Here is a 25,315-nt window from a genome sequence, read left to right on the forward strand (position 1 = left end):
TATAGTTTGTTCCTCTCCTTATTTTCTTTCCTCAATGGGCTATTTTTTCCTTGTTGGAGTCCTGGTTCTTATAGCATCCAGCTTTCCCAACTGTGGTTGTAGCTTAGCTAACAACAACAACAACAACAACAACAATAATAATAACCACATCAACATAAATAATAACCGAAACAACAATAATAACAACAGCAATAATAATAATAATAATAATAATAATAGCCAGATAGTACTACATTAGCTTCCTCTCTCTCGTTATGGCTCATTTTTCCTTTGCCTACACATACACCGAATAATTTGCCACATTCTTTAATGACTTTTGAAATAGATGTTAGAAAAAAGAATGCAATACAGAAGGAAATCACATACAGAATTAAGACTAACTTTGATCCAAAAGAGTTCATTGAACAAAGCCTAGAGGATATAAAAGGGATAACACCAGTCTGTAACTGTGAAGAGAAGCACACCCTAGCAGAGAGACAATCCTGTAGCCTATAAACTGCATTACTGATAGAAGTAAAACTATACTTGCAACTGATTATAATAATAGGTGCCCGGAAATAACAAAAATAATCACAATTAAAGAAAAATCGAACTGGTTTGATAATGAATTACATGAAGAGTAAAAGAAAAATGGAGGATAAATGGAAAAGAAATAAAAATAATGAAAACTGGCAACATTACAAAGCAGCTAGAAATCGCTACAATTACCTTATATTAGTTAAAAAAAGGCCTATTATAAAAAAGTGTGCAATGAAAATGACCCACGGAAAATACATAAGAACCTGAAGAAACTAATAGGTCTAAAGACAGAAATAGTATTGCCTGACATAAACTGATGATCCTAAACGCCTAGCAGATGATTTTATTGATTATTTTGAAGAAAAAACAAATCAAATCTGCTCCAGTTTTCACAACATCGGCACAACAGAACGAAGGAATACATCAGCAACAGGTGTAAGTAAGCTAAGGGTATTCAAAGAGTTAAGTCAGAGTGATTATATGAGAATAATAAAGAAAGTAAAAAAAACCTACTGCGGAAATGACCCATTTCCAATTAACGATGTAAAAGATGCAGAAAATTTCACCAGACTACAAGAGACCTACCGAAACATGGTAAATATGAGTCTAACACGCAGTTTTCCCTGATTGTGAAAAAGTTGCATGTGCCAAGCCTGTGTATAAAGAAAAAGGTCATGCAGACAATTTAAGTTCATATAGGCCAATATCAAATCTGTCATATTTTTCGAAAATTATTGAAACTGCTGTACACGAACAAACCTGGAAATATCTGAAAAAATCTAATGCCATATCTGATGATCAATCTGCATACAGAGAAAATTGCTCCACAGAAACAACAGTGTTAGCGATTAAAAATGACATAACAGAAATTATAACAAATTGCAAGTGTTGCATTCTTGTGATGCTTAATCTAATTGCAGCATTTGATACTGTAGAACATACATATCTGATGGAAGACCTTAAAGCTGTGGGCATCGTAGATCGGGCATGTGACTGGTTTGTGAGTTATCTTGAAAACCGCAAATTTAGGTAGTAATATCAGATCTTGAACCTGGGACAAGAAAACTAACCAAAGGGGTGCCTCGGGCAGTGTACTAGGTCCTCTCCTGTTTGAAATTTACACGATTGAACTGGCAAATATACTTGAAACTCACAGAGTCAAATTTAAAATATACGCTGATGATACACAATTCTATTTCCCAATAGAATCAGTTGATGATGCTAAAAGAAAGATACATGAAATAATGAATGACATTAAGGCTTGGATGTTAACAAAAAAGCTCATGCTCAATGAAGATAAAAGTGAATGTATTATTTTTGGAAATGAAAAAGATATAAAAAGAATCGAATGCTTCCAAAGAATTGAAATAGGTCAATCGATCATTGACCTAAAGAAATCTGTCAGAAATCTTGGAGTAATCATGGTTGATAGACTGACAATGAATGAACATATAAATAACATGGTAAGAAATTGTAACTATCATATTAGAAACATAGCATTTATTAGTAAATACTTAGATGAAAAATCTATGGCCATACTCATTAATCACCACATATTTTCAAGAATTGATTACTGCAACTCACTGTTCTATGGCTTACCAAATTATCAGCTGAAGAAAATTCAGAGAGTACAAAGCAGAGCCGCTAGATTAATAAAAGGACTACACAATAGGGAAAGAGTTACCCCTGCACTAATTAAATTACACTGGCTCCCGGTAAAGGCGAGAATTGAATACAAGCTACTCTTGCTAACGTTTAAGATACTGAACCAAAATATCTAAAAGAAGGCCTGAATAAACTAGAACTAGAAACAAATGTTAACATAAGACACATGAGTGACAAACATAGGCTATCTGAACCAAGAACAAATAGTAAATTTAGTGAAAGGGCTTTTAGCTACTGTGCGCCTAGACATTATAATAAACTGCCAACTGAAATGAAGGACTTGAAGGGAGCAATTGAATTTAAGAAGAAACTAAAGACATTACTTTTCACAAGATCATATGATTTGGAAGATGCTACAATCAAAGAATTGTATAAGTTGTAATGAAAATGTTTCGTTAGATGATATGGACCCGCCCGAGAAGTAGTTCACTCGACTTCAGTGGAGGGCTGGATTTAAACCCAAAACAAGTAAACAAGTTATAAGTAAAAGTCCCTAAAGGATGCTGGAGGAGTTATATACTAAGGATATCATAAATGGCGTCTATGTAAATATTCAATATTCTATAAAAACTATTCATATTCGAGAAGTGATAAATGAGAAATATTATGTTCAATGAGAAACTGAAGACTTTCTTGTTCTCTTAAGTCTTTCCATAAGGTAGATTTGACATTAAACACTAGTTAGAAAGTGTGACATGCCAATTATCATTATTATTATTATCATAAATTGCTAAGCTATAACCCTAGTTGGAAAAGCAAAATGCTATAAGCCCAGAGGCTCCAACAGGAAAAAATAGCCCATTGAGGAAAGGAAAAAAGGGAAACTAACAGTAACATTAAAATAAATATCTCCTAAATAAACTATAAAAACATAACTACAAAACATAAGGAAGAGAAATGAGATAGAATAGTGTGCCCGAGTGTAGCCTCAAACAACAGAACTCTAACCCAGGATAGTGGAAGACCATGGTACAGAGGCTATGGCACTACCCGAGACTAGAGAACAACGGTTTGATTTTGGAGTGTCCTTCTCCTAGAAGAGCTGCTTATCATAGCTAAAGAATCTCTTCTATCCTTGCCAAGAGGAAAGTGACCACTGAATAATTACAGTGCAGTAGTTAACCCCTTGAGAGAAGAAGAATTGTTTGGTTAATTTCAGTGTTGTTAGGTGTATACGACAAACAGATCTTGTAGGTCCTGAAGAGAGTATGGTTCCCCTGATTGATAAGATCATGAAAGCAGTCTTTAAAGAAAGTAAATAATAATTTTCCCCATTAAACTTTCCTCTAATGAAATTAACTCTCTTTTCTGAAAGACAATTATTATTATTATTATTATTATTATTATTATTATTATTATTATTATTATTATCCAAGCTACAACCCTAGTTGGAAAAGCAAGATGCTATAAGCCCAAGGGCTCCAATAGGGAAAAATAGCCCAGTGAGGAAAGGAAATAAGGAAATAAATAAATGATGAGAACAAATTAACAATAAATCATTCTAAAACAGTAACATCAAAACAGATATGTCTTATATAAACTATTAACAACGCCAAAAACAGATATGTCACATATGAACTATAAAAAGACTCTTGTCAGCCAGGTCAACATAAAAACATTCGCTCCAACTTTGAACTTTTGAAGTTCTACTGATTCAACTACCCGATTAGGAAGATCATTCCACAACTTGGTAACAGCTGGATATGAATTTGTTGATTGCTCAATTGCCGTAGCCTGTGATGATTTCGAGATAAATTAATGAAACGGCTAGAATACATCAGAATACACCATACAATATCTAAGCAGAAATGGCGTTTTCTTCAAGGCTTCGAGCAACAGTACTTCATAAGAGATTTCGGTAACCTGGATAGCCTTTTCGTTTGAAATATTCTAAGTGCCGTAGATAGGTTATGCATTGAAATGAGAAAGTGGTTTTGTCTAGTATACAGACACATATATTATATAAAAAAATAACCCGCCATATTTTACAGAACAAATATATATATATATATATATATACATTATATTGATATGAATATATATACATATATATATATATATATATATATTTGTATATATATATGTGTGTGTAGGTGTTTATATATATATAAATATATATATATATATATATACTGTATAAATCTATATGTATATATACACACACATATACATACATACACACACACACACACACACATATATATATATATATATATATATTGTATATATACATATATAGCCTCTGCACCATGGTCTTCATATATATATATATATATATATGTGTGTGTGTGTGTGTGTGTGTATCCTATGCCTATTGACACTCGGCCACACTATTCTATTTTGTTTCTCTTCCTATTATTATTCATAAGATTTTATAGTTTATATATGAAAGATTTGCTTTAATGTTATTATTGTTCTTAAACTTCTCCTGTAGATATTCTTTATTTCCTTTCCTCATTGAGCTCTTTTCCTTGTTGGAACCTTTGGACGTATAACGTTCTAATTTTCCAACTAAAGTTGTAGCTTTGCAAGTGATAATAATAATAATATTGACGTAAAGGGCCACACACACACACACACACACACACATATATATATATATATATATATACATTAAAATACACAATATTCCGTGTATTTATGATGAATAAAATAACCCACAATGTATGAAAAATAGAAGTTTATTTAGCTTTCGAAGGGACCATCTCCCTTCCTCTTCCGAATACAAAATATAATGTATTCGGAAGAGGAAAGCTAAATAAACTTTTTATTTTTCATACATTGTGGGTTATCACATATATATATATATATATATATATATGATTTATATATAGACGTGTGTGTGTAAGAATTTCTCTTTAATCAAGATTATGTGACACAAGAATAATTACGGATTGATTTAAGTTATTGGACCCAAGATACGCCTCAACTGTAGAAGATCCTACTAGATATCAGGACTGATTATATTACAAAGGCTTTCAATAAACAGAAGACTTTCTCTTATTCGTGAAATATCATGATACTGTGGATTCGACAATTAACGAGGGATACGCTAAATGAAATTCTAAATACTTAGGAAAGTATACGATGAACAATTCCTTCAGATCCTACAGGACACACGACTTGCCCGTGTGTGATATGACCTTGTAAAGCAATTGCAAGTGACAGATCTCTCAAAGGAGTATGATTAAAACAAGCTATTTTGGCGTGTATGCTTTGAAATATTAAAATCATTATTTCAATCATTATACTTCTCGTGAAAAAAAAAACAGTCTACATAAGTAATTCTAGTGGCGACCCTGGCAAATAAAAATAGTCTGATAATGGCCATGCATTTTGAGTAGGAGAAAGACATCCAAAGGCGTTGAGCATTGATTTTTTAAAATTCTGTTGGCTAGGGTGGATGTGACAACTTTTATAATAACCTCATGAGACGTAAACTAGAAAATTAGTTCATCTTAGTACACAGCTTGCTACGATATTGTAGATTTGCGTAAATTTGATAAATTGGTTTCTACTTTTCTGTGAGCATCCCAGTAAGATTTGAGAGTGAGTATATAATATATTTTTCCTTGCTTTCATTTCACCGGCTAAACCGGTTTGAAGTCATTAGAGAAAATCCGGTTTTGATGAAAGACTAACCCAGTCCCACTGACGTCGCTCCATATGGTGCACATGACCCCTATATGCTATGGCACACGGACACATTACCGCCCAGCTATTCTCGTAGCAGACGAAAATAGCCAACTCGACTCGGCACCGCCCTCATTTTGCAGTTATATTGATTTCCAGAAAGTGAACATCGGATTTGTATTTCCTTACATGATTTTTCTAATTGTCCTTCTAAAATCATACCCGAGAAAACGTTTAGCTAAAACACACATCCATTAGAAATGTTGATTGGCGTATTCTTCCGCTAATGAAATCTTAACTCGTCTTAAGATATGTTAATGCGAATAGAAGACGTCAATAATTTAATCGACTGATGAGATACAATAAAAAAATGCCGTGACAACTCGTTTGGTATTGTAAAGAAAGTCATTACTTAAGCTTTTTTTTTTTGTCATCGACATGACGACGGTGGGGTGAAACACCCATGGTCAGGGATGAATGGCTTTTGTTCAAAAGAACCCCAAATTAATGGATGTATTTCCAAGATATTATAATCTACGTATACATTTCGAGATGCTCAATTCAATAAAAGAGATTTAATTATTTTTTTAAATGAAATTCCTTGGCACTACTTTGCGGCGCGGAAGAGCGAGAAGAAGCACGCTGACGGTGTGCTACGGTTCCTTCTTCCCCGGCTTCTGCTCGGCTCTCTATGAGGGTTAAATAGTATTAGACGTTCGAAGATTTAAATCATCGTTTATTTTATAGTTTTCTCTCGGATTATATACCAAGATGTACTGGAGTGGTCTCAGGTGTGTACTGATCTTGTTAATGTTTTATTATAAGTGTCCATTTCGTTATTTAGGCCTGAAAATTAATGGTTAGTGTAATGCGCATCCATATTCCGCGCATGATAACTCCTAATGCTTATTTGCAAACGGAAATAACTTTCGTTTGTTTGCAAATTTAAGTGTATCTGTCATGTTATTTTAGACATAAGCTCAAAATAAAACCTTCATGTCATCAAAAGAGACGAAAACATGAACGGTACTCCGTATGGCCAACGGCATTTTGTTAGGGACCTTTCCTCTGTTGACCATTGCTATGGTATACTATCGATTATTCTATCTTATTTTTCTCTGTTAACTTTTCGGATTTCTCTTCCAATTATATGGTGAGGATTAGCTTAGATAGAATAGCCAATATTAGATATTTTGTAGATGGCGTACTCTTAGGGCCTGCCTGCTGTAGGTACGAATAATTCACACGTATTGCACAGACCATTTCATGTTCGTATACAGTATAGGCCATTTTGTCTTAGCTGAATACTGTATGAGTCAATTTGGTTTAGTTAAATACACTAAGGTTCTTATTCGAGTATATATTGTTCGTGGCATTCTATGTAGTATGTACACCTTACAGGGCATCTTAGGTTAGGTGTACGCTGTACGTCATTTTTGGTAGGGGCCGTACGGTACAGGTCATATTAGGTTGGGCGTATACTCTATGGGCCATTCTAGGGTAGGCGTATACTATACGGCCCATTCTAGGCGAAGCGTACAATTTACAAACACTATGTTAGGCGTGTGTCTTAATTTAGAGTTGCGTTAATACCGAACATGAGCTTGCTTACTTGAGCAATTTTTCCGACATGCATAGAAACGGTGGGATCGGGTCGCGTTGTAACATAGTCATCTCGTACGTAATTAACCATTTATTCCAGGCTGACGGTCAATGTATAGGTGGTTTGTTCACTTAATGTTTTCTGGGAAAACACATACCAACTCGGCTAACTCAATGCAATACGTACCGCTTGCCGGAATAGAGGATCGGGTAATTGTTTCAATTGAGCCACGACGAAGCAATTGACACGTTATTGGGTAGTTTTCGTTCGTAGATACCATTGTGGCAACGGGAGCCTTTGTAGATTAGCAGCTAGTTCCTCTAGCGTGCATTAAAAATTGTCACCAACTAACCCTAACTCCCCCCCCCCCCCCAATCTAACCTACAAATCGTGTCCTTACCTACTTACTTTATTGGGGTTGGTGCCCCCTGCGACCCCCTTACACTGCCGTATTCTCAGTCGGCCGCTATCATACATACACACCCAGTAAGGTATATACTTCTATGAATTTTCCTCTCATTATCTTGTAATTTTCATGTCCTCGACTCTATGATCATGGTGCCGGGCCTCATGAGTTATGTTCGTAACCTCGTACTGCCGTAGGGCAAGTTAGTCTATGTTCAATGTTGATTTGCAAACATACCTCATATAAATATAATATAGGATCAGCTCTTTAGGTTATAATGGATTTGCTTACTGAAATATGAGTAATTTGTTATGGAATTCCTTAGCAATCAGGACAATGCCCTAGAGACTGACCATATATTATATGATCAGCACCCAAGCTAGGACCAGGGAGGGTCATGCAGTGGCTGCTAATGACTCAGCAGTTAGACCTATAGGCTCCCCCAAACTTAGCTCACAAGGATGGTAATGTTGCAGACACTAACAAGTCTAAAGGGACTCGAATCCCAGTGTGGCAAACACCAGACAGAGACGTTACCAATCAGGCCACAACAACCGCTTCCTCCTATATGTTCGTAATGAAGGTAGTGCGATACTTAGATCGCCATGTACTTACGGGTGGCCTATGCTCCTGCGAATCTCCAACCTTTTAGCCTTGTATTATTTGAAAACAAGACAGTTGCAGAATGGTGGGACTGGGTTAGGAAAAAATCAGCTCTGCTAGACTTGAATGTTATACATGCACAAACTTTTTTGGGAAGTAATTACTCTAGGTTGTTTTCCTAACGAAGACAAGATGTTTCAGGTTGATTTATTGGTGCATTGAACTGTTCATATGGTAATTGTTGTGGGAATCTTTAATTTTCAAATTACTGTATAGCAGTTTTAAGATTCTAGATGTTATGACTGAAGAATCTTTTAAATGTGAATGACTGAAGAATCTTTTAAATGTGAAACAAAGTCACAATAGCATTGCGTAACTGAGCTGTTTTCTTACCTAATTCCTTAGTGGGTTGGGTGACACTATTTAGATAGCCTCTTATCCTTAAGACTAAATCTTAATACAGTACTTTGTTTTGGGGTGTATGTATGATAGCGGCCACCTTTGTGTATAATGACTAAGAATATAGCAGTGTAAAGGGTTGCAGCGGGGGTTAGCCCTCCCCCTCTTGGGTTAAGTAGTACATGGCTTGTAGGTCAAGTTGGTGGGGGGGGGGGGCGGTTTAGGTTAGTTGGTGTCCATTTTTTATGCACGCTGAAGGAGGAACTGGCCGCTGATATATAAAGGTCCCCTTTGTTTCTCAATCTGCATAAATCTTGAAACTTTTTTTTTTTTTTTTTTTTCTCTTTCTCAGAAGTATCTCTTTGTATAACCCATCCGTAAAACTTAGAAAACGCTTGTTTCCGACGAATGTCGACATCAAAACCATTGAAAACGCCTGTTATCTCACCAGTAACACTTTTTGTTTCCTTTAAAAGGGAAATGGCCACTGTATTGGATGCAGCTAATACTGACTTTAAATAAAAATGTTCCAAATGTGTGACGAAGGTGGGGAGGAGGTAGTATTCAAATGAATTGAGCGTTTATGGGAACTGTGGATGTGGCGGGGAAAAAGTCACACGACAAGAAAAGTTATGATTGTAGGTTGCAAATGGTACTAGAAATAAAACAGAAAATGGAAATGGCATTTTTTACTTTTATCACCTGTCGGGAATTTGTTTGAACAGTTCTCAGTCTTCTGTCAGGGTGACCCAAAAAAGAAAGAGCGGTAAATAGGGTATTTTTTCCGAAAATAGCTATCTTAAGTTAAAGTATTTCTAGCTTCTGAATTTGGTAATGGGGTTCAAAATACCCTTTAGTTTGTGTTATATAAATTTTTTCATAAATATTTGATTACAAGTAGTGTACTGCAGTAAAGTAAGGTCAGATTTTTTTTTTTTTTTTTTTTTTTTTTTGAAATTCGACTTTGTAATGTTTGATCGGGTTTGATAATTTCCTGAGATTTAGAGATATGCTGAGCTACTACTTTATACAATGCTCTGAAATAGTAGAAATAGGATGTAACAGGAGACATTTTTGCAAACCAAGATATCGTGCGCCTTTTCATTGTTCGTCTTGAGCTTCACCCCCACTCTTAAATTACCGTACATACTGTACTTCTTAGGTAGTACAGTATATACAGTAGATTTGCTGATAGGTCCCCTTTTGTTTACCTGCATTATTAACCCTTTTACCCCCAGGCTATTTGGAACTTTCCAACCCTTAACCCCCAGGGGTTAATTTTTTCAAGTACATTTTGCAGTATTTTTTTTTTTTTTTTTAGATTGCTCTAACAGCCTTAATTTTTGTCATAGAGAGGTCAGGTTGGTCTCATTCTCTTGGAGAATGCCTGAAGTTTCTCAAAAAATTATCAAAAATATGCAAAAAAAAAAAAAAAAATTAATAGTTCTTTGCAAGGACGTACCGGTACGTCCAAGGGGGTAAAGGGATGAGTTTTGTGAAACGTACCAGTACGTCCTTTGGGGGTTAAAGGGTTAAAGAATGTGGTGAAGTATAAGTAACATGGTTTATTTCGAAACCTCCAAAGATGTCTTGAGAGGATATTCGAAATTTTAATATAAAGAATTCACATTGCTTTTGAAATTCCTAAGCCCAATGTAACTCGCTCACTCATATCAAGCACCAGTCCTGTCATTCTCATTAATTTCATTAATGGCACTTTCAACTTAGCGTGATGTGGTGGGCAATCTATAACTTGTCTACGGTACTGTATAAGTACTGGGGCAATGGGTTATGGCTCTGGCATTTTTTTTTTTTTTTTCCCATCCCATCGTAAAGCAATATATCGATAGGTTTAGGTCAGAGTTAAGCAACACTATCTTTCTGCCTTCGACCAGTGAAATGTAAGGATATCCGGTAGTTTCTTGAACCAAATTTGGTATACTGTAGTCCGTTTCACATACGACGATGCTAGTCTGGACATGTTCAGTTTTCAAATTATTCTCCTCACAGGAAGCATCAGCTTGGTTTGTAACTCTCCCTTCCCCCTTCCTGAGTGTATTATGTACGTTAATCATTGAGAGATTTACGTTGACTGATCCATTGAACAATGCATACATCATCAATACCTTCATGATAAATCATTGAAAGATCACCTGTAGTCTGATGCATTGATAATCCTGTCTCGAGGTGTATGGTTGACCAAGTTGGCTGGAGCACATGTAAATTATCCACTAAATTTGCAAATTCTGTACAATTTCTGATCAAAATGTCTTAGTTTCACCAAAGTTCTTTTTATCCGCTGCGGCATAACCACGGCTTAGTTATCCAACAGTACAATACACAAGTTGCAGCGTGTGAGTGGATTACTTCCTTCTGAACACGGTATCTCAAACAGTAGAAGCATACATATCAAGCTAATTATGAGTAATTTACACACAATGTTTCACTGACAATTTTTTTCCTAAATTTATGGAAGATATTTTCCTGTACAATGACACAACAGCGATGGATAGCACTTTGTTATATCCTCGTCCTGTGTTTTGTTTGAAACACCTTCAGTTCACAGGAGTAGTATCGGAAACTGAGGCACAGCCATGTGTATCTCGTTTCTTTGTAGCCCCTATAAAAGCCTTTGTGCCTTTTTCAGCGTTCTCCAAGCGGCTAATGATTCAACCCAATCTTCGTGGCATGGCTTAAAGTAAGTAAAATTCGCACAAAATGCAGACAGTTATGAAAAACTATAATCTATAAAAGATCTCTACAGTCGGAGGTGTCACAGTGGAGGTTTATAACAAAGATGGTTCTGTAACTGAGAACATTACTTTAAACCCATGTTGTTCCTCATGGCAACAAACAACTGAGAATGATCCAGAAGGCGCTTTTTTTATGTTGTTCTTCCCTATGACAACATGAGAGCTTACAGTTGAGTTGCCAGTAAGTTTTTCTTTCCCCCAAAAATAGCCATTTTTTTTATTCAAACAGTTGATTTAATGTATGATGAAGAATCGGCAATTAGTGTACTGTAAACAACGCAATCACTGTATGAAAAGCGATGCTCATGTATATGCATTAGGCAACCATACACCTGGAGTGAGTTGAAAGAATTAAGGTAATTTTTGGTTCACGATGAATAATTTTTATAATTCTGGTTTATAATATTTTGACTTCCCATAATCTTGTGAATTAACACTTCAGTATAGTAGAGCAGTCAGCAGACATTTTTCCACATAGCAGGAATTCCGCACATTCTATGAAAGAAGACAAGATCAGTGGAAAAGGATAGCGAGTCATGAAAAAAATATATTCAGTACATTACATTCCTCCCAAATAAAGTTTCTTCGCATTACCAACCCAAAATTCAGTCTTAACATTTCCAACCTACATTCAAGCCCCTTTTGGAAGACCTCTACATTAAGTCAGTAGTCCCTCTTACTCACCTATTAGAATCATCTCACTTAAAATCACACTTGAAATTCAGTAACTTATCCTCTGTTGTTTGTTCTACTTGCCATGTGTCCAAAATTTCAAGTTCACCATTGCATATCTTTTTTTTCCCAAAAAACATTTGAGTCATTTTCATCACATTCATTTGTGGCATTTGTTCTAAGTAGTGCTATTTACTTATAACGAGCTGCAACCTGTCTTCAGCTGTCTGCTTAACCTTCATTCCAATTTTTGGTGTCCCAAATCTTTTAAATTTTTCTTGCTTTTCTTGGACTGCATATACAGTGATACCTCTGGATACGAGAGTTTCTGCTTACGAAAAATTCAGGATATGAAAAGCGATACAAAGATTTTTATGCCCCAGTATACGAAAAGCTTACGAGATCCCAACTCGTCGCCGAGAGTTCAGTGCCTTTTTTTTCATGGTATCAACCCTTAAATTAGGTGTACTGGTAACAATACACCTTCACTGATCCAAATGCTTTACATACAGTACCGTAACTTTTATATAGTAGTAAAGAAAATGGACCGTTTTCTTAGGGCTTGGAGGGGATAACTAGGCTATAACTACATTATTGAATAATCTCATGGTGGTTTCTGGAATGGATTAGGCTGTTTTTAACAGTTGGGTTAATTATTGAATGATAGAAATGGCTGCATTGCATGTTTATTACTACAGTTTAGCGTGATTATGAAAGAAAAGGTGACTTTTTGTAAGGCTTGGAACGGATTAGGCTATTTACATGTAAAACACGACTCAGGATAAGAAACCGTATCCTGAGGCATCACTGTACAAACTTCTTCATATGATTAATTTCTCCATAGCCACATATTTTGCTATAACAGGCGACTACACACGATAGCACGATTTCAAACATTTCACTCGTACTTGACCTAAAAATAGGTTAACTTTTATACATATTCAGCATTTGTCATTATTGATAATCTTCACATGTAGCTACATTCGTAAATTCCTTTCTGATAAACCTTACTCCTAGAAGCTTGCTATATCCATACAAAACTTGGAGCCTTTGTATACAGTATCAGCGGCCAGTTCCTCCTGTGTGGATTAAAAATCAACATCAACTAACCTAACGTACAAGCCATGTCCTTACCTACTTGCCAAACAGGGGAGCTAACGCCCCCCTGAGATCCCCTTACAATGCCGTATTGTAAGTTAGCCGTGATCGTACATACAGTTGGCCGCTATCATACATACACCCTCAAATCTTGAACCAAAAAGTGCTGTCAGTGCACTGGATGCATTATTTATGGAACTTTCAAGCCTTCTAATCTCTCATCACTCTAGATTTCGTTCATCCTTTTTTGCTGTCCAATCTCTTGACTTTACCTCATTGTGCAACAGTAGACTTTTCTGTGAGCTAAATAGGGACATCTCAATACCCATTTCTGCACCAGTTTCAGAAATCCAATAGATTGAATCCATACATCCCAATTTGAACTCCTGTACAGTAGACTTACAGTACTGCATGCCTCTCTAGTGTACGTACTGTATCATTCACAGAAAAAGTCACACACATCTTCATTCATCCATATTCTACATTTTATGAAATAATTCAAGCACTTTTCTTTACTTCCTACACCCACAGTATAGGCTTCACGTGCTCAACACATTCGTTCTGTATCCTGGCAAAAATCTTCCCTCTCAACAGTACTGTAATTCATTTTCTACATGCATATCTGTGTATACTGTATACTTTATCAATCCAGAAAATCTGTTAATCAAAAAACATAAAGACATTTGTTCATCGAACAGTAAAAGCATGCATCCACTATGGATAATCAAAGACCGGTCTTTAGATATGCGCCAGAAATTCTTAGAGAACAGTTGCTCTGACTGTTAGTCAATGTATGAAGCAGGTCCTACACATCATAGGAAAAATGATTCTTGGGAATTATGGTCAGTGCCCTTATCTGGTAATGGGCCAGACAGTTGTTCTTAAGTCAGTTTTCTAGATGGCAAGTGAGGAAAAGGAGCGCCCGACTTATCAGTGAGCAGTGCTCCTGATGTGCGAGTTAGCGGAACTTCTGATTCATTAGCTAGAACTCTGGGAGTAGAGGAGATGGACCAGAGTATTTGATGAAGGGATGTGGATGGTAAATCAAGTCGAGTACCATATAGCTTCAGCGCTAATAGCCGTTTAACATCACGTCACACACATGGTGGATCAGTGGTTTGCGGTAGTCACACATTCCATTTTCCCTTATATGACTGGGAATGACATTTTCAGGTAGGAATTAACAACTCTGTGTTCAGTGACAATACCTTTTGCCTAAGGAATATGTCACCACAAAGAATTAAGGTTGGGGCCTTTTATGATCAAATCCCAGCGCTCAAACCAGCCTTAGCCTTGCCTTACTATTCCTAATTCTAAAGAAGGAACTGTATAATGAGCTATAAGGAGATCCCCCTTTACCCTGTGGGCGTACTTTTCCCAAAGTTTTTGTCTGTGGCCGTTCCAGTGATCGATAGGAAGATATCCAGTTAAAAGACCAAGGGGGTTGTATTCTAGGAAAATTTTAAATCAAATACATGAGGGTGTAGATCATACTACCAAAAGTGCTAGTCAACAAGTGTGGTAACAAAATCATTAGAAACAGAAAGAAATGCCAAAAATTATCAGTTTAATGTCTTTTTTTTTTTTCTGCAATTTTTCAGTGAGTACTAGTAGTGTAGTAAGGTGAATCATAGTCTCCCTCTAATAAACCCAAGTGTCATGAACCCATGACTGCGACATCTCCTCTAATTGGACAATTTTACGCAATTTCATCGTAGGGACCAAAGGCAGAATAGTTTTCAGCTTTTATTCTTTATTTTATTATTTTTAAAGTATAAAAACATAAATACCAGCAAAGCATACCAAACCACAACCACCACACTTCAGAGTACAACAGAATATGCAGTCATTTCTAATCCAATGGGGACTGACCACTGCGAATCGGAAATGGTGGGATACTTGTTTTATCAATCGGAGCAAACCAACCTTCAGTGGTGAATCTGAGAAGTACAACTTTGCTGATCATGGCAATACACAAACCCTTTCACCACGTTAAGGTATCCCCATTCCAAAATGAGTAAACACCAGTGAGTCTGTCAGAGGATTTGTACAAGTGCAAGTACTTAGTTGCGCTGAGCAAAGGAGTTTTTTTTTCTACCACAGTCTTACTTTTAGTATGCAGTAGATAGGTGTCAATTCCCATTTCGCCTCCCGTCCAATTTGGGTAGATGAAGGACTACGTGTTTATAAATACAAGGTTGGGTCAGTTATCCTTGTTATTAAAAGCTTGGTAGATGTAGCAAAATGAATACAATTTGTAAAAAGCTGTTAGTAAAGTGTTGCTGAAGACATGCCGTGTTGTACGTAAAGCACAAAGGAGACTGCTGATTATATTTATTACTCAATGGGACATATTAAAAAATTAAATAATTCCCTTTTCCAAATCCCCATTAAGAATCCATAAAGCTGTGTACAAATGAATGTACTGTTAAGGGAACTCTACTACTAAAAGAAAATTACTGTTATGTACTCTATTGAATAGTATTAAAACTTTAATGGAAAAAAGCATTTCAAAAAGCACCTATGATAAACTGCTAACTTTTTCATGCTGAGAAAAGTTAGTCGATATATCTGAAAACTGCCCAATAATGTCTGAGCTTTGTTTAGTAAGAAAATTTGCATGTCCTTTAGTATTTTAACCAAAATTGCATATTTTAAATACTCTACTAGAACTTTATCAATGTGTAGCTGTTATTCTACAGAACTGTTAATTTAAAATGCTGCTATTATTTAACGTAATAAGCGGCGTGTTTAAAGATTTTACTTTTTATCTTATTCATTTAGCAAGGCTAAACAAAACTACAAGGTGAGGGAGGGGCTGGCAGTACCATCACTGCACCTCATAGCGTGGTTTTTAGGCTATTTCTTAAGTAGAGCATTCCTTTGGCCTGTGGCTGTTTTTGCTTTATATCCTTTTACATTACCTGTTCCTGCTTCCTTCCTTCTATCCAACTGCCCAACCTCCACTAACCTTTATTCAAAAGATGGCCGTCAGGTGCATTAAATGGCGCTGAAGGTAGTAGGAATTTTGGATGTAAAATATGTCTGTCACTTGAACTAACCTTCTTTCTATAGGTAAGGCGAGCACTGTTGAGTATGGCTACTGAATGTATTTTTTCACTTCTGAATGCAATAGAGCCGTTCAGTACGCTATACGGAACAGATTACTGATGTATGAAACTGCCTACGGAAAGAATGAATGATGCTGAAAGTTATTAGGAAACTGGGTTTTATCTTGAAGTTAGATGCGCTAGAGGTAAAGTAACTTGAAAATAGTTCTGCAGGTCATAAAGGAATAGCAGCATACATATGATGATGATGATGTCTTTATAGGGATCTTTTTTCAAATTGAAAATACAGTTGGAAGTTGGTACAGGTAGAAATAATAATTTATATGTGAACACTAGGCCAGTGTAAAGAACTATATCTAGTAATTTAAACTGTATGAGCAAAGCATTGGTAACAAACTGCTCATAGCACAGGAAACGTACACAGAAACTTGACACATCAAATGGGTTTAATTCATGTTGGTATACAAATACTTGGTAGGAAACTGCACTACTATTCATTTAATAAAAAGAACTGATACAGTATATGAAGTATTGCTACCTCTTTTAACCTATTGATTTTGCTTTCCAGTGCGGCTGCTAATGCTGCGGCGGCATACCAGACAGGACAGACTGGTTATCCTGTAGGCCATACCCCAACGGGCACGTACGCTACGCAACGTGCAGCAGGATCAACATACGATACTAGTTATCAAACTGCCGCGGCGGCTGCTACTCACTCAACAGCTGCAGCAACATATCCAAGTGCAGCAGCATCAACAACTTATGACTATGGGTATGGGAGAACTACCCAGACGGCAGCGGCAGCAGCAGCTGCTGCATATGATTCTTCAAAAACATATTATGCACAACCCTCTTCAGCAACTGCTTATACGGCAGCTGATACACACTATCAGAGTAAGAAAATTTCCTTTTTGTTTGTTGCCAAATTGCCTGGATTTTTTTTTTTTAACAGTATTATACAATGTTTATAATTTAGAATTTGATACTCTGTTCATATTTTATTTTCTATTGTGAGGGTATGCAATAGGCCTTGAATTATTTGCCATCGCTATTTTGTTATTCATACAAATGCCTAATTTTTTTGTTTGAAATCCCATACATACCAGACTAGAATTTTTAGAAAGACTAGTACGTAACTTTCTTCATGGGCATTTGGTCTCCCATGGTATGCACTGTGCGGTTATCTAGATAGTTTTGTGACCACACATGCTGTGAATATCTTGTACTCGCTGCTTGCGGAGTTATCCTGTTATATTCTAAAGTGCCTTGATCATGGCATTGCATAATTTCATCTGTTTGATGTAATGTGATAACTTGCTTAAGTTGTGTTCTGTTTTGACTTGATGTTTTTTTGTTTTTCATAAGCCTTACAGTTATATGTTCTTTTGATTGGTTGTCAACAGTTCGCTTTATAGCTCCTCTGGGAATGGGTGCAATGCCTATAAGTATTTGAGGGATACAGATCCTCACCTCCTTTGCTGTTTGTATGCCCTTCAGCCCTTTGCCACATGATCAATGATATTATTTTGCCCTGATGATTATTGAATTTTCCCCTTTTCCAAAATATTTGTCAGTTTGCTTGCCTCGACATCATTGAATACTTACATGCCTAGGTCTACCGCAGATTGCTTTCCTCGCTGTTGGTTGCGGGGGAATGTCTGTCATCAGACACCATTCCTGTCCCTCCTCCTAAGGATGAAGGTCATAATGAAATTTGTCATTAGAAACCACTCCTGTCCCTCTTTCTAAGGTTGAATGTGATCATTACGATGACTACGCTTTCATCAAAGCCTGAATTACTTCTTCCTGGCTTCCATTTTACCTCATGACCATAAACTCACTCATGTGTAACTATCCCTGATCCAAGACAATCTGTTGAGGGTTTGAGGGGACTGCCTCACTTGTCTTTTTATTCCCAGGCTGAGCTTCTCACTCCAGCCAGTATCTTGAGGCCAGTGCTTAATCCATGGAGGGTATCTTTGAGTATTTGAAATAGCATCATGTATATTCTGCCAGTCAGTCTCGTGTCCTTCATTGGCTTTCCATGAATGTGTTGCTATAATTATTGGACTCTTGATGACTGACTTGAAGGTTATAAATGACCTCGGTGCCCCTGGTCCCGCTTTTCCTTGTTCCCTGTGTCCACTATGGATAAAGTTGGATCGTCTTTCTAAACCATTATTGGATTTAATCATTTCTTTTGCAATTTGTTTCCATGGTAGATAAATTGAGTTTACATCCCCCTCTTTTTGTGTAACCCTTAAAATCAGTTACCTCTGAATTTTGTATCCTAGCCCATTTTTGGTATCACAAAATCTCTTCTTACAATTTTTTGTACAGAAGTTTGTTCTCTGGTAACCCAGGCCGTGTGCAAGGAGTTTAGTGGCAGCCCCATTAGGTATGTGAACCCAGATCGTGTGCTTGCCACACTCTGAAGGGACATTTATGACTGTCTTTACTGGGGTTCTCTGTGAAAAGAAATCTTTTGTTCCAGTAGTAATAGATGTAAAATTGTATAATCATCACTTCACTGAACTTTTTAAATGTCCGCTACCTCCCAAAATTGGGGGAAGTGCCTTGGTATATGGATGGACTAAACCTTGGTCCATTAGGAAAGTCTACAGTATGATTCTCTCCTCCTTAATGGTTGGGGATTAGACAATGTCTTCCATGAGATGACCCTTTATAAGAGAAAAGTAGTTGGTTCATAAAATTGTTGAAAAGGAGATCTTTTGGCTGTGATTTTATAGTTTCACAAAGACTTCTTGTTATGTGGGAAAATTTTGTCTTCCATTTTCCCCATACTTGTCCTGAAGAACCTGGTGCAGCACCCACCATTAATGAATACAGTTGCATCAAATTCTATCTGTAGTCATGATTTTGAAAATATCAATTTCTCATTTATAATTAGAGTTGGATTTCTAGTGTGCCAAATTGCGATCACCACCCGATATGCATTCTGCTAGAGATCAGACATTCACAGTTGTCAAATTGCAAGGTGGTGTGCACATGGTTTGTTAGGGTGTATGGATGGTTAGTTGATGCAGATTTTTTTTGTAAAGTGCAGTTCATGAACTTTCTACTTGGCACAGGCTACATGTTCTTCATCTCTACAGGAACTCTACCATCACATTAGTTGCAAAATGAAACTGTCAACAATGGATGTTATATCAGACAAATCTTCTGTGGTATGGTACTTGTAAAATCAAAAGTGGCACCCTTCTTTTATTCTTAACCCTGTAGTAGAGGAGATAGTCCTCCACTGTCCTTTGATTCAGGGATTGCAGCACTTAATGAAAACCCAGTACTACTGGAGCTCAAAATAGATAGTGTTCTGTAATTAACAAAGCTAACCCTATTTAATAGGAACTATCTTTTGGTAAAGCTGGAAGATAATCCCTGTTAAATAGTACATTAAGAAAAAAATACAAATTATTTCATAATTTGTAATTTTTTTTTTTAAGAATGTCATATATTTGGCAAAATTAATCTTGGTGATGTAATTGGCTTTGAAGAGTTTGGTGCCAATACAATTTCAGTGAATTTAGAAATAAGTAATTTCCATTTTCAATTGTGATTGTCACTGAAAATATTATCAATCGTGTTTTCTTCTAAAGCGTATTCATGTGTAAATACCCCTCTCTAGAGTATATTGTTGATAAATTTGCAAATGTTGAAACATTGAAGTTTTTAATTTAATACAATAGTGCTATAGTTTGTATATACCTACATTTACTGTATTTGCAATAGAAAGTTTTCACTCTTAGTAATGTTGTGATTATGAAAAAGCTTAGATGTTCTCCCGACAGACAAGGCTGCCTATACCAATGCAGGCGCGTATACGACCACTTCGCGTCAGACTACACCTGTCGTAACCCCGAAGACGAGTTATGCAGGCGCATATCCTGGTGCTGCAGCAGCCACTGCAACCTATAATACATCTGCGTATGCAGCACAAACTACAACAGGTAATAAAGGTGAGTGATAAGTACATTGACAGTCATTGATACTTAATCACTACTCCTCTGTTGTTGTTGTTGTTGTCATTATTGGACATACAGTAGCTAGTTTTGTTTTCTCAAGGTAGCTCTCACCCTTGTCACGCTGCAGCTTAGAGTATGTATTGCCTCCGTGATGTGTACAGAATTGTTATATTGTACTTGAGGTTTTTGGTAGTATTTGATGGTACCTAGTGTTTCAATAAATTATATCGTTAAATTTCTAGAGCTATTTAATGAATTATTTTGGAGGGATGAAAATTTTTATATCATATTTCATGAAGGTGAGAATGCAACTTTGTCTTGACCCCTTAGGATTTATAAAAACAAATTATTATTGTAGTTGGAATGAATTTGTTATACCACATTTAAGGGTTCAAGGTATAGTACATAGTTGGGTAAATAAGGAAAAACTATATTATTAGTTTAGCAGGATAGGTGTCTTGGTAATTTTCCTCCATGCTAGTTTCCTTCATAAGTTTTCATATTTCAGCTGCTACTTTATATGTTCCACAAGCTTCACAGCCAGCTGCAGCAGCTGCTGCTGCTGTAAAAACCACTGCAAATACGTGGCAAACTTTCAAGAAAGCTGGCCCAGTGCAAGGGAAAACCCAGAAACCCAAGGCTCCGCCTAAGCCTCAGCAGTTACATTACTGTGATGTATGTAAAATAAGTTGTGCAGGTCCCCAGACTTACAGGGAGCATTTAGAGGGCCAGAAGCATAAGAAGAAAGAAGCTGCAGCTAAAGCGGGCCCTGCCCCCTCAAGGCATGGGGCTTCTCTTAGATGCGAGCTCTGTGATGTTACTTGTACAGGAGCGGATGCCTATGCTGCTCATATTCGTGGTGCTAAGCATCAAAAGGTTAGTGTTATAAGTTTAAAAGTTGAGCTTTGTCATGCTGTACCTGCAAAATGTAATATTTTATTTCATATTTCTGGAGAAGTGGTTTGTTGTGGCCATAGTGTTGTGAACATAATCTTCCCCTATCTTTTTTTTTCTTTTTTTCTGGGAACACTAAAAGCCAGTCATCATAAAAATTTTAAAATTGACATGGATGGTTTTCTCATATTCTAGGGGACAAAAAGAATTTTATAGCATTTCAGGGAATTCTTAAGAATATGTTGATAAACGTAGTATAGTACAGTACAGCATTGACTTGGATTATGGGACCAGTTAGGCAACTGATTAATCTATTGAAGGGAAAGCATTTACATGATTTATTGTGTTTTGAGGGGTACAGTTATGCCAGTAATGTTTTGCTTTTCATTTGAATAGTTGGATGGATATATTTTAGTGGGTTTTGAGTGTTGGTTAATGGGATGTCTTGTTAGAGGATTTGCTCAATTTCACATTTTTTCTTGGAGTATGTAACTTGCTGTCTTTGCGAGTTGAAAACCCCCATCTGTCGGCCATTTTCCCTGGTCAGAATTAGTTTCCTCTACAAGTCTAGCATGATCATATAAGATATTTGTTTTGCACAGATGATCTTTTACACAATCAAGAATCTGTTTTATCTTCATTTATTTATTAAGTGTAGCCAATTTTTGTAAATGGGAGTGGACATTGTTTTACAAGTTTCATTATGTTTGCCTTGGCCTTTTCTAACTGTATTTAAACTAATGAAACATAAGTCTCATATAATTAGAAATATGCTACGTGATTACGTAAGTTCTTCGTAAGCGTAATATTAAAACTTAGTTGCAAGTTAATTGAAAGGGAAAAATGAGATGAATATAAAATTTATAGAATGATTGAAATTTGGTTAAACATTTCTTGTTGCACATCTACAATTTAGGAATACAGGTAACCCATTTCGTTGCTCATTTCCAATTTTATATTCGTCATTAGGTAGTTAAGTTACACCAGAAGTTAGGAAAACCCATTCCTTCAACGGATCCTGTAATAGTTGGCGGTACTACGAAGACATCAACATCATCGTCAGGCTCCACCACTGGAGCTAAAACCACCGCAGCTGGAGGAGGTGCGGCTAATGCAGGCGTTCCTGCCACTGATGGCAAAAAGGAAGATCTGAAGGAGGAGTTGTTAGACTTGAAAGAAAAGGATGTAGAACCTGTAGGGCAAGAGTATATAGAAGAAATTAAGAATGAAGAAGGTGAGTGACTTGTTTGTTTATTGGTTACTTGAAAAAGAAATTTTCCACAAGGTAAATGACTTTTTCCACTTTATTTTACCAAAGATACTTGTTTATATAGTTACTTGAAAAAAATTCACACATTTAATTACTTTTCCTCCTTATTTACACGTTGTTAAATAGCGTTTGAGAGGTTAGATGACGGTAATAATTTTGTACTTGTATTTCTCGAAGGTAAAGTTGTGAGCTTTAACTGCAAATTGTGCGAGTGTCGTTTTAATGATCCAAATGCAAAGGAAATGCACATGAAAGGAAGACGACATCGATTACAATATAAGAAAAAGGTTAATCCCGAATTAGTTGTCGAAGTTAAGCCATCGTTACGTCAACGCAAGTTGCAAGAAGAAAAGTTGCGTCGACAACAGGTATGTACAGTACTGTACACTCTGATTATCTTCATATTCATGTATGAGAACCCTCCCTGGTCAATAATTATATTGTATTTGCATTTTACAATCAGTTATGTACAGGATATAATTCTATTACTTGATAATATGACAGTGGAGGACATGCATGTTTCATTTCATTACATTATGAAATAAGATTACTAAAATGCTAAGTTGGTGTTTGCATCATATTTGATAAGCTCGTCACTTAGATGAGTTTGCATGATTCTCTCCCCCATTCTCTCTCGCTCTCCCCCCCCCCCACATTCTCTCTCGCCCTCTCCCTCCTCATTCTCTTTCGCTCTCTCGTCCTCTCCCTCCTCATTCTCTTTCACTCTCTCCCCCCCATTCTCTCTCGCTCTCTCCCCCCATTCTTTCTCACTCTCTCCCCCATTCTTTCTCGCTCTCTCCCCCCCCATTCTGTCTCGCTCTCTCCCCCCCATTCTGTCTCGCTCTCTCCCCCCCATTCTGTCTCGCTCTCTCCCCCCCATTCTGTCTCGCTCTCTCCCCCCATTCTGTCTCGCTCTCTCCCCCCCATTCTGTCTCGCTCTCTCCCCCCCCATTCTGTCTCGCTCTCTCCCCCCATTCTGTCTCACTCTCTCCAGCCATTCTCTCTCACTCTCCCCCCCATTCCCTCGCGCTCTCCCTCCATTCCCTCGCTCTCTCCCCCCATTCTTTCTCGCCCTCTCTCCCCCCATTCTTTCTCGCCCTCTCTCCCCCCATTCTCTCTCGTTCTCTCCCCCTCCATTCTCTCTCGCCCTCTCTCCCCCATTCTCTCGTTCTCTCCCCCTCCATTCTCTCGCTCTCCCCCCATTCTCTCTCGCTCTCTCCTCCCCCATTCTCTCTCGCTCTCCCTCCCATTCTCTCTCGCTCTCCCCTCCCCATTCTCTCGCTCTCTCCCCTCCCCATTCTCTCGCTCTCTCCCCTCCCCATTCTCTCGCTCTCTCCCCTCCCCATTCTCTCGCTCTCTCCCCTCCCCATTCTCTCTCGCTCTCTTCCCTCCCCATTCTCTCTCGCTCTCTTCCCTCCCCATTCTCTCTCGCTCTCTTCCCTCCCCATTCTCTCTCGCTCTCTTCCCTCCCCATTCTCTCTCGCTCTCTTCCCTCCCCATTCTCTCTCGCTCTCTTCCCTCCCCATTCTCTCTCGCTCACTTCCCCTCCCCATTCTCTCTCGCTCACTTCCCCTCCCCATTCTCTCTCGCTCACTTCCCCTCCCCATTCTCTCTCGCTCACTTCCCCTCCCCATTCTCTCTCGCTCTCTTCCCTCCCCATTCTCTCTCGCTCTCTTCCCTCCCCATTCTCTCTCGCTCACTTCCCCTCCCCATTCTCTCTCGCTCTCTCCCCTCCCCATTCTCTCTTGCTCTCTCCCCTCCCCATTCTCTCTCGCTCTCTCCCCTCCCCATTCTCTCTCGCTCTCTTCCCTCCCCATTCTCTCTCGCTCACTTCCCCTCCCCATTCTCTCTCGCTCACTTCCCCTCCCCATTCTCTCTCGCTCACTTCCCCTCCCCATTCTCTCTCGCTCACTTCCCCTCCCCATTCTCTCTCGCTCTCTTCCCCTCCCCATTCTCTCTCGCTCTCTTCCCCCCCCCCATTCTCTCTCGCTCTCTTCCCTCCCCATTCTCTCTCGCTCTCTTCCCTCCCCATTCTCTCTCGCTCTCTTCCCTCCCCATTCTCTCTCGCTCTCTTCCCTCCCTATTCTCTCTCGCTCACTTCCCCTCCCCATTCTCTCTCGCTCACTTCCCCTCCCCATTCTCTCTCGCTCTCTTCCCTCCCCATTCTCTCTCGCTCTCTTCCCTCCCCATTCTCTCTCGCTCACTTCCCCTCCCCATTCTCTCTCGCTCACTTCCCCTCCCCATTCTCTCTCGCTCACTTCCCCTCCCCATTCTCTCTCGCTCACTTCCCCTCCCCATTCTCTCTCGCTCACTTCCCCTCCCCATTCTCTCTCGCTCACTTCCCCTCCCCATTCTCTCTCGCTCTCTTCCCCCCATTCTCTCTCGCTCTCTTCCCCCCCATTCTCTCTCGCTCTTTTTCCCCCATTCTCTCTCGCTCTTTTTCCCCCCATTCTCTCTCGCTCTCTTCCCCCCATTCTCTCTCGCTCTCTTCCCCCATTCTCTCTCGCTCTCTCTCCTTTTTCCCATATTTTGTATGTGAGTAAATATTGTAAGTGCTATTGGTATGATGTCAGTAGTAGGTGCCCTTAAAATTTCCAAGAACATACCGTTTAACTCTTAAAATCATCGTTATGTATATCGGGTACTAATTGGTGATGAGACTTGTTTTTAAGTCTTGCTTGTTGTTTTGCTATGGAAAAAGTAGCTTTTTGTTTTAATGTTATATAATGGTGCAGTGTTTGTGCAC

General features: G+C 38.0%; 1 protein-coding gene across 8 annotated transcripts in view; it reads left to right on the forward strand.

Annotated features, from left to right (window-relative positions):
• The first annotated feature begins 6,448 nt into the window (after positions 1-6,448).
• The window catches only part of Zn72D (Zinc-finger protein 72D), a 37,936-nt gene continuing 19,069 nt past the window's right edge, over positions 6,449-25,315 (forward strand). For 4 of the 8 annotated variants that reach the window (XM_068374862.1, XM_068374863.1, XM_068374866.1 and 1 more), the window contains exons 1-7: positions 6,460-6,608; positions 11,476-11,526; positions 16,991-17,316; positions 20,217-20,399; positions 20,914-21,281; positions 22,269-22,533; positions 22,747-22,937. In XM_068374862.1, coding sequence (XP_068230963.1) covers positions 6,589-6,608; positions 11,476-11,526; positions 16,991-17,316; positions 20,217-20,399; positions 20,914-21,281; positions 22,269-22,533; positions 22,747-22,937 — 1,404 coding nt within the window. In that variant the 5' untranslated portion in view covers positions 6,460-6,588. Of the gene's footprint in view, positions 6,609-11,475; positions 11,527-16,990; positions 17,317-20,216; positions 20,400-20,913; positions 21,282-22,268; positions 22,534-22,746; positions 22,938-25,315 lie in introns of all 8 variants that reach the window. The other 4 variants (XM_068374864.1, XM_068374867.1, XM_068374865.1 and 1 more) reach the window with 4 other exon arrangements.

The sequence above is a fragment of the Palaemon carinicauda genome, chromosome 6 (assembly GCF_036898095.1).
Source record: "Palaemon carinicauda isolate YSFRI2023 chromosome 6, ASM3689809v2, whole genome shotgun sequence".
NCBI lineage: Eukaryota > Metazoa > Arthropoda > Malacostraca > Decapoda > Palaemonidae > Palaemon > Palaemon carinicauda.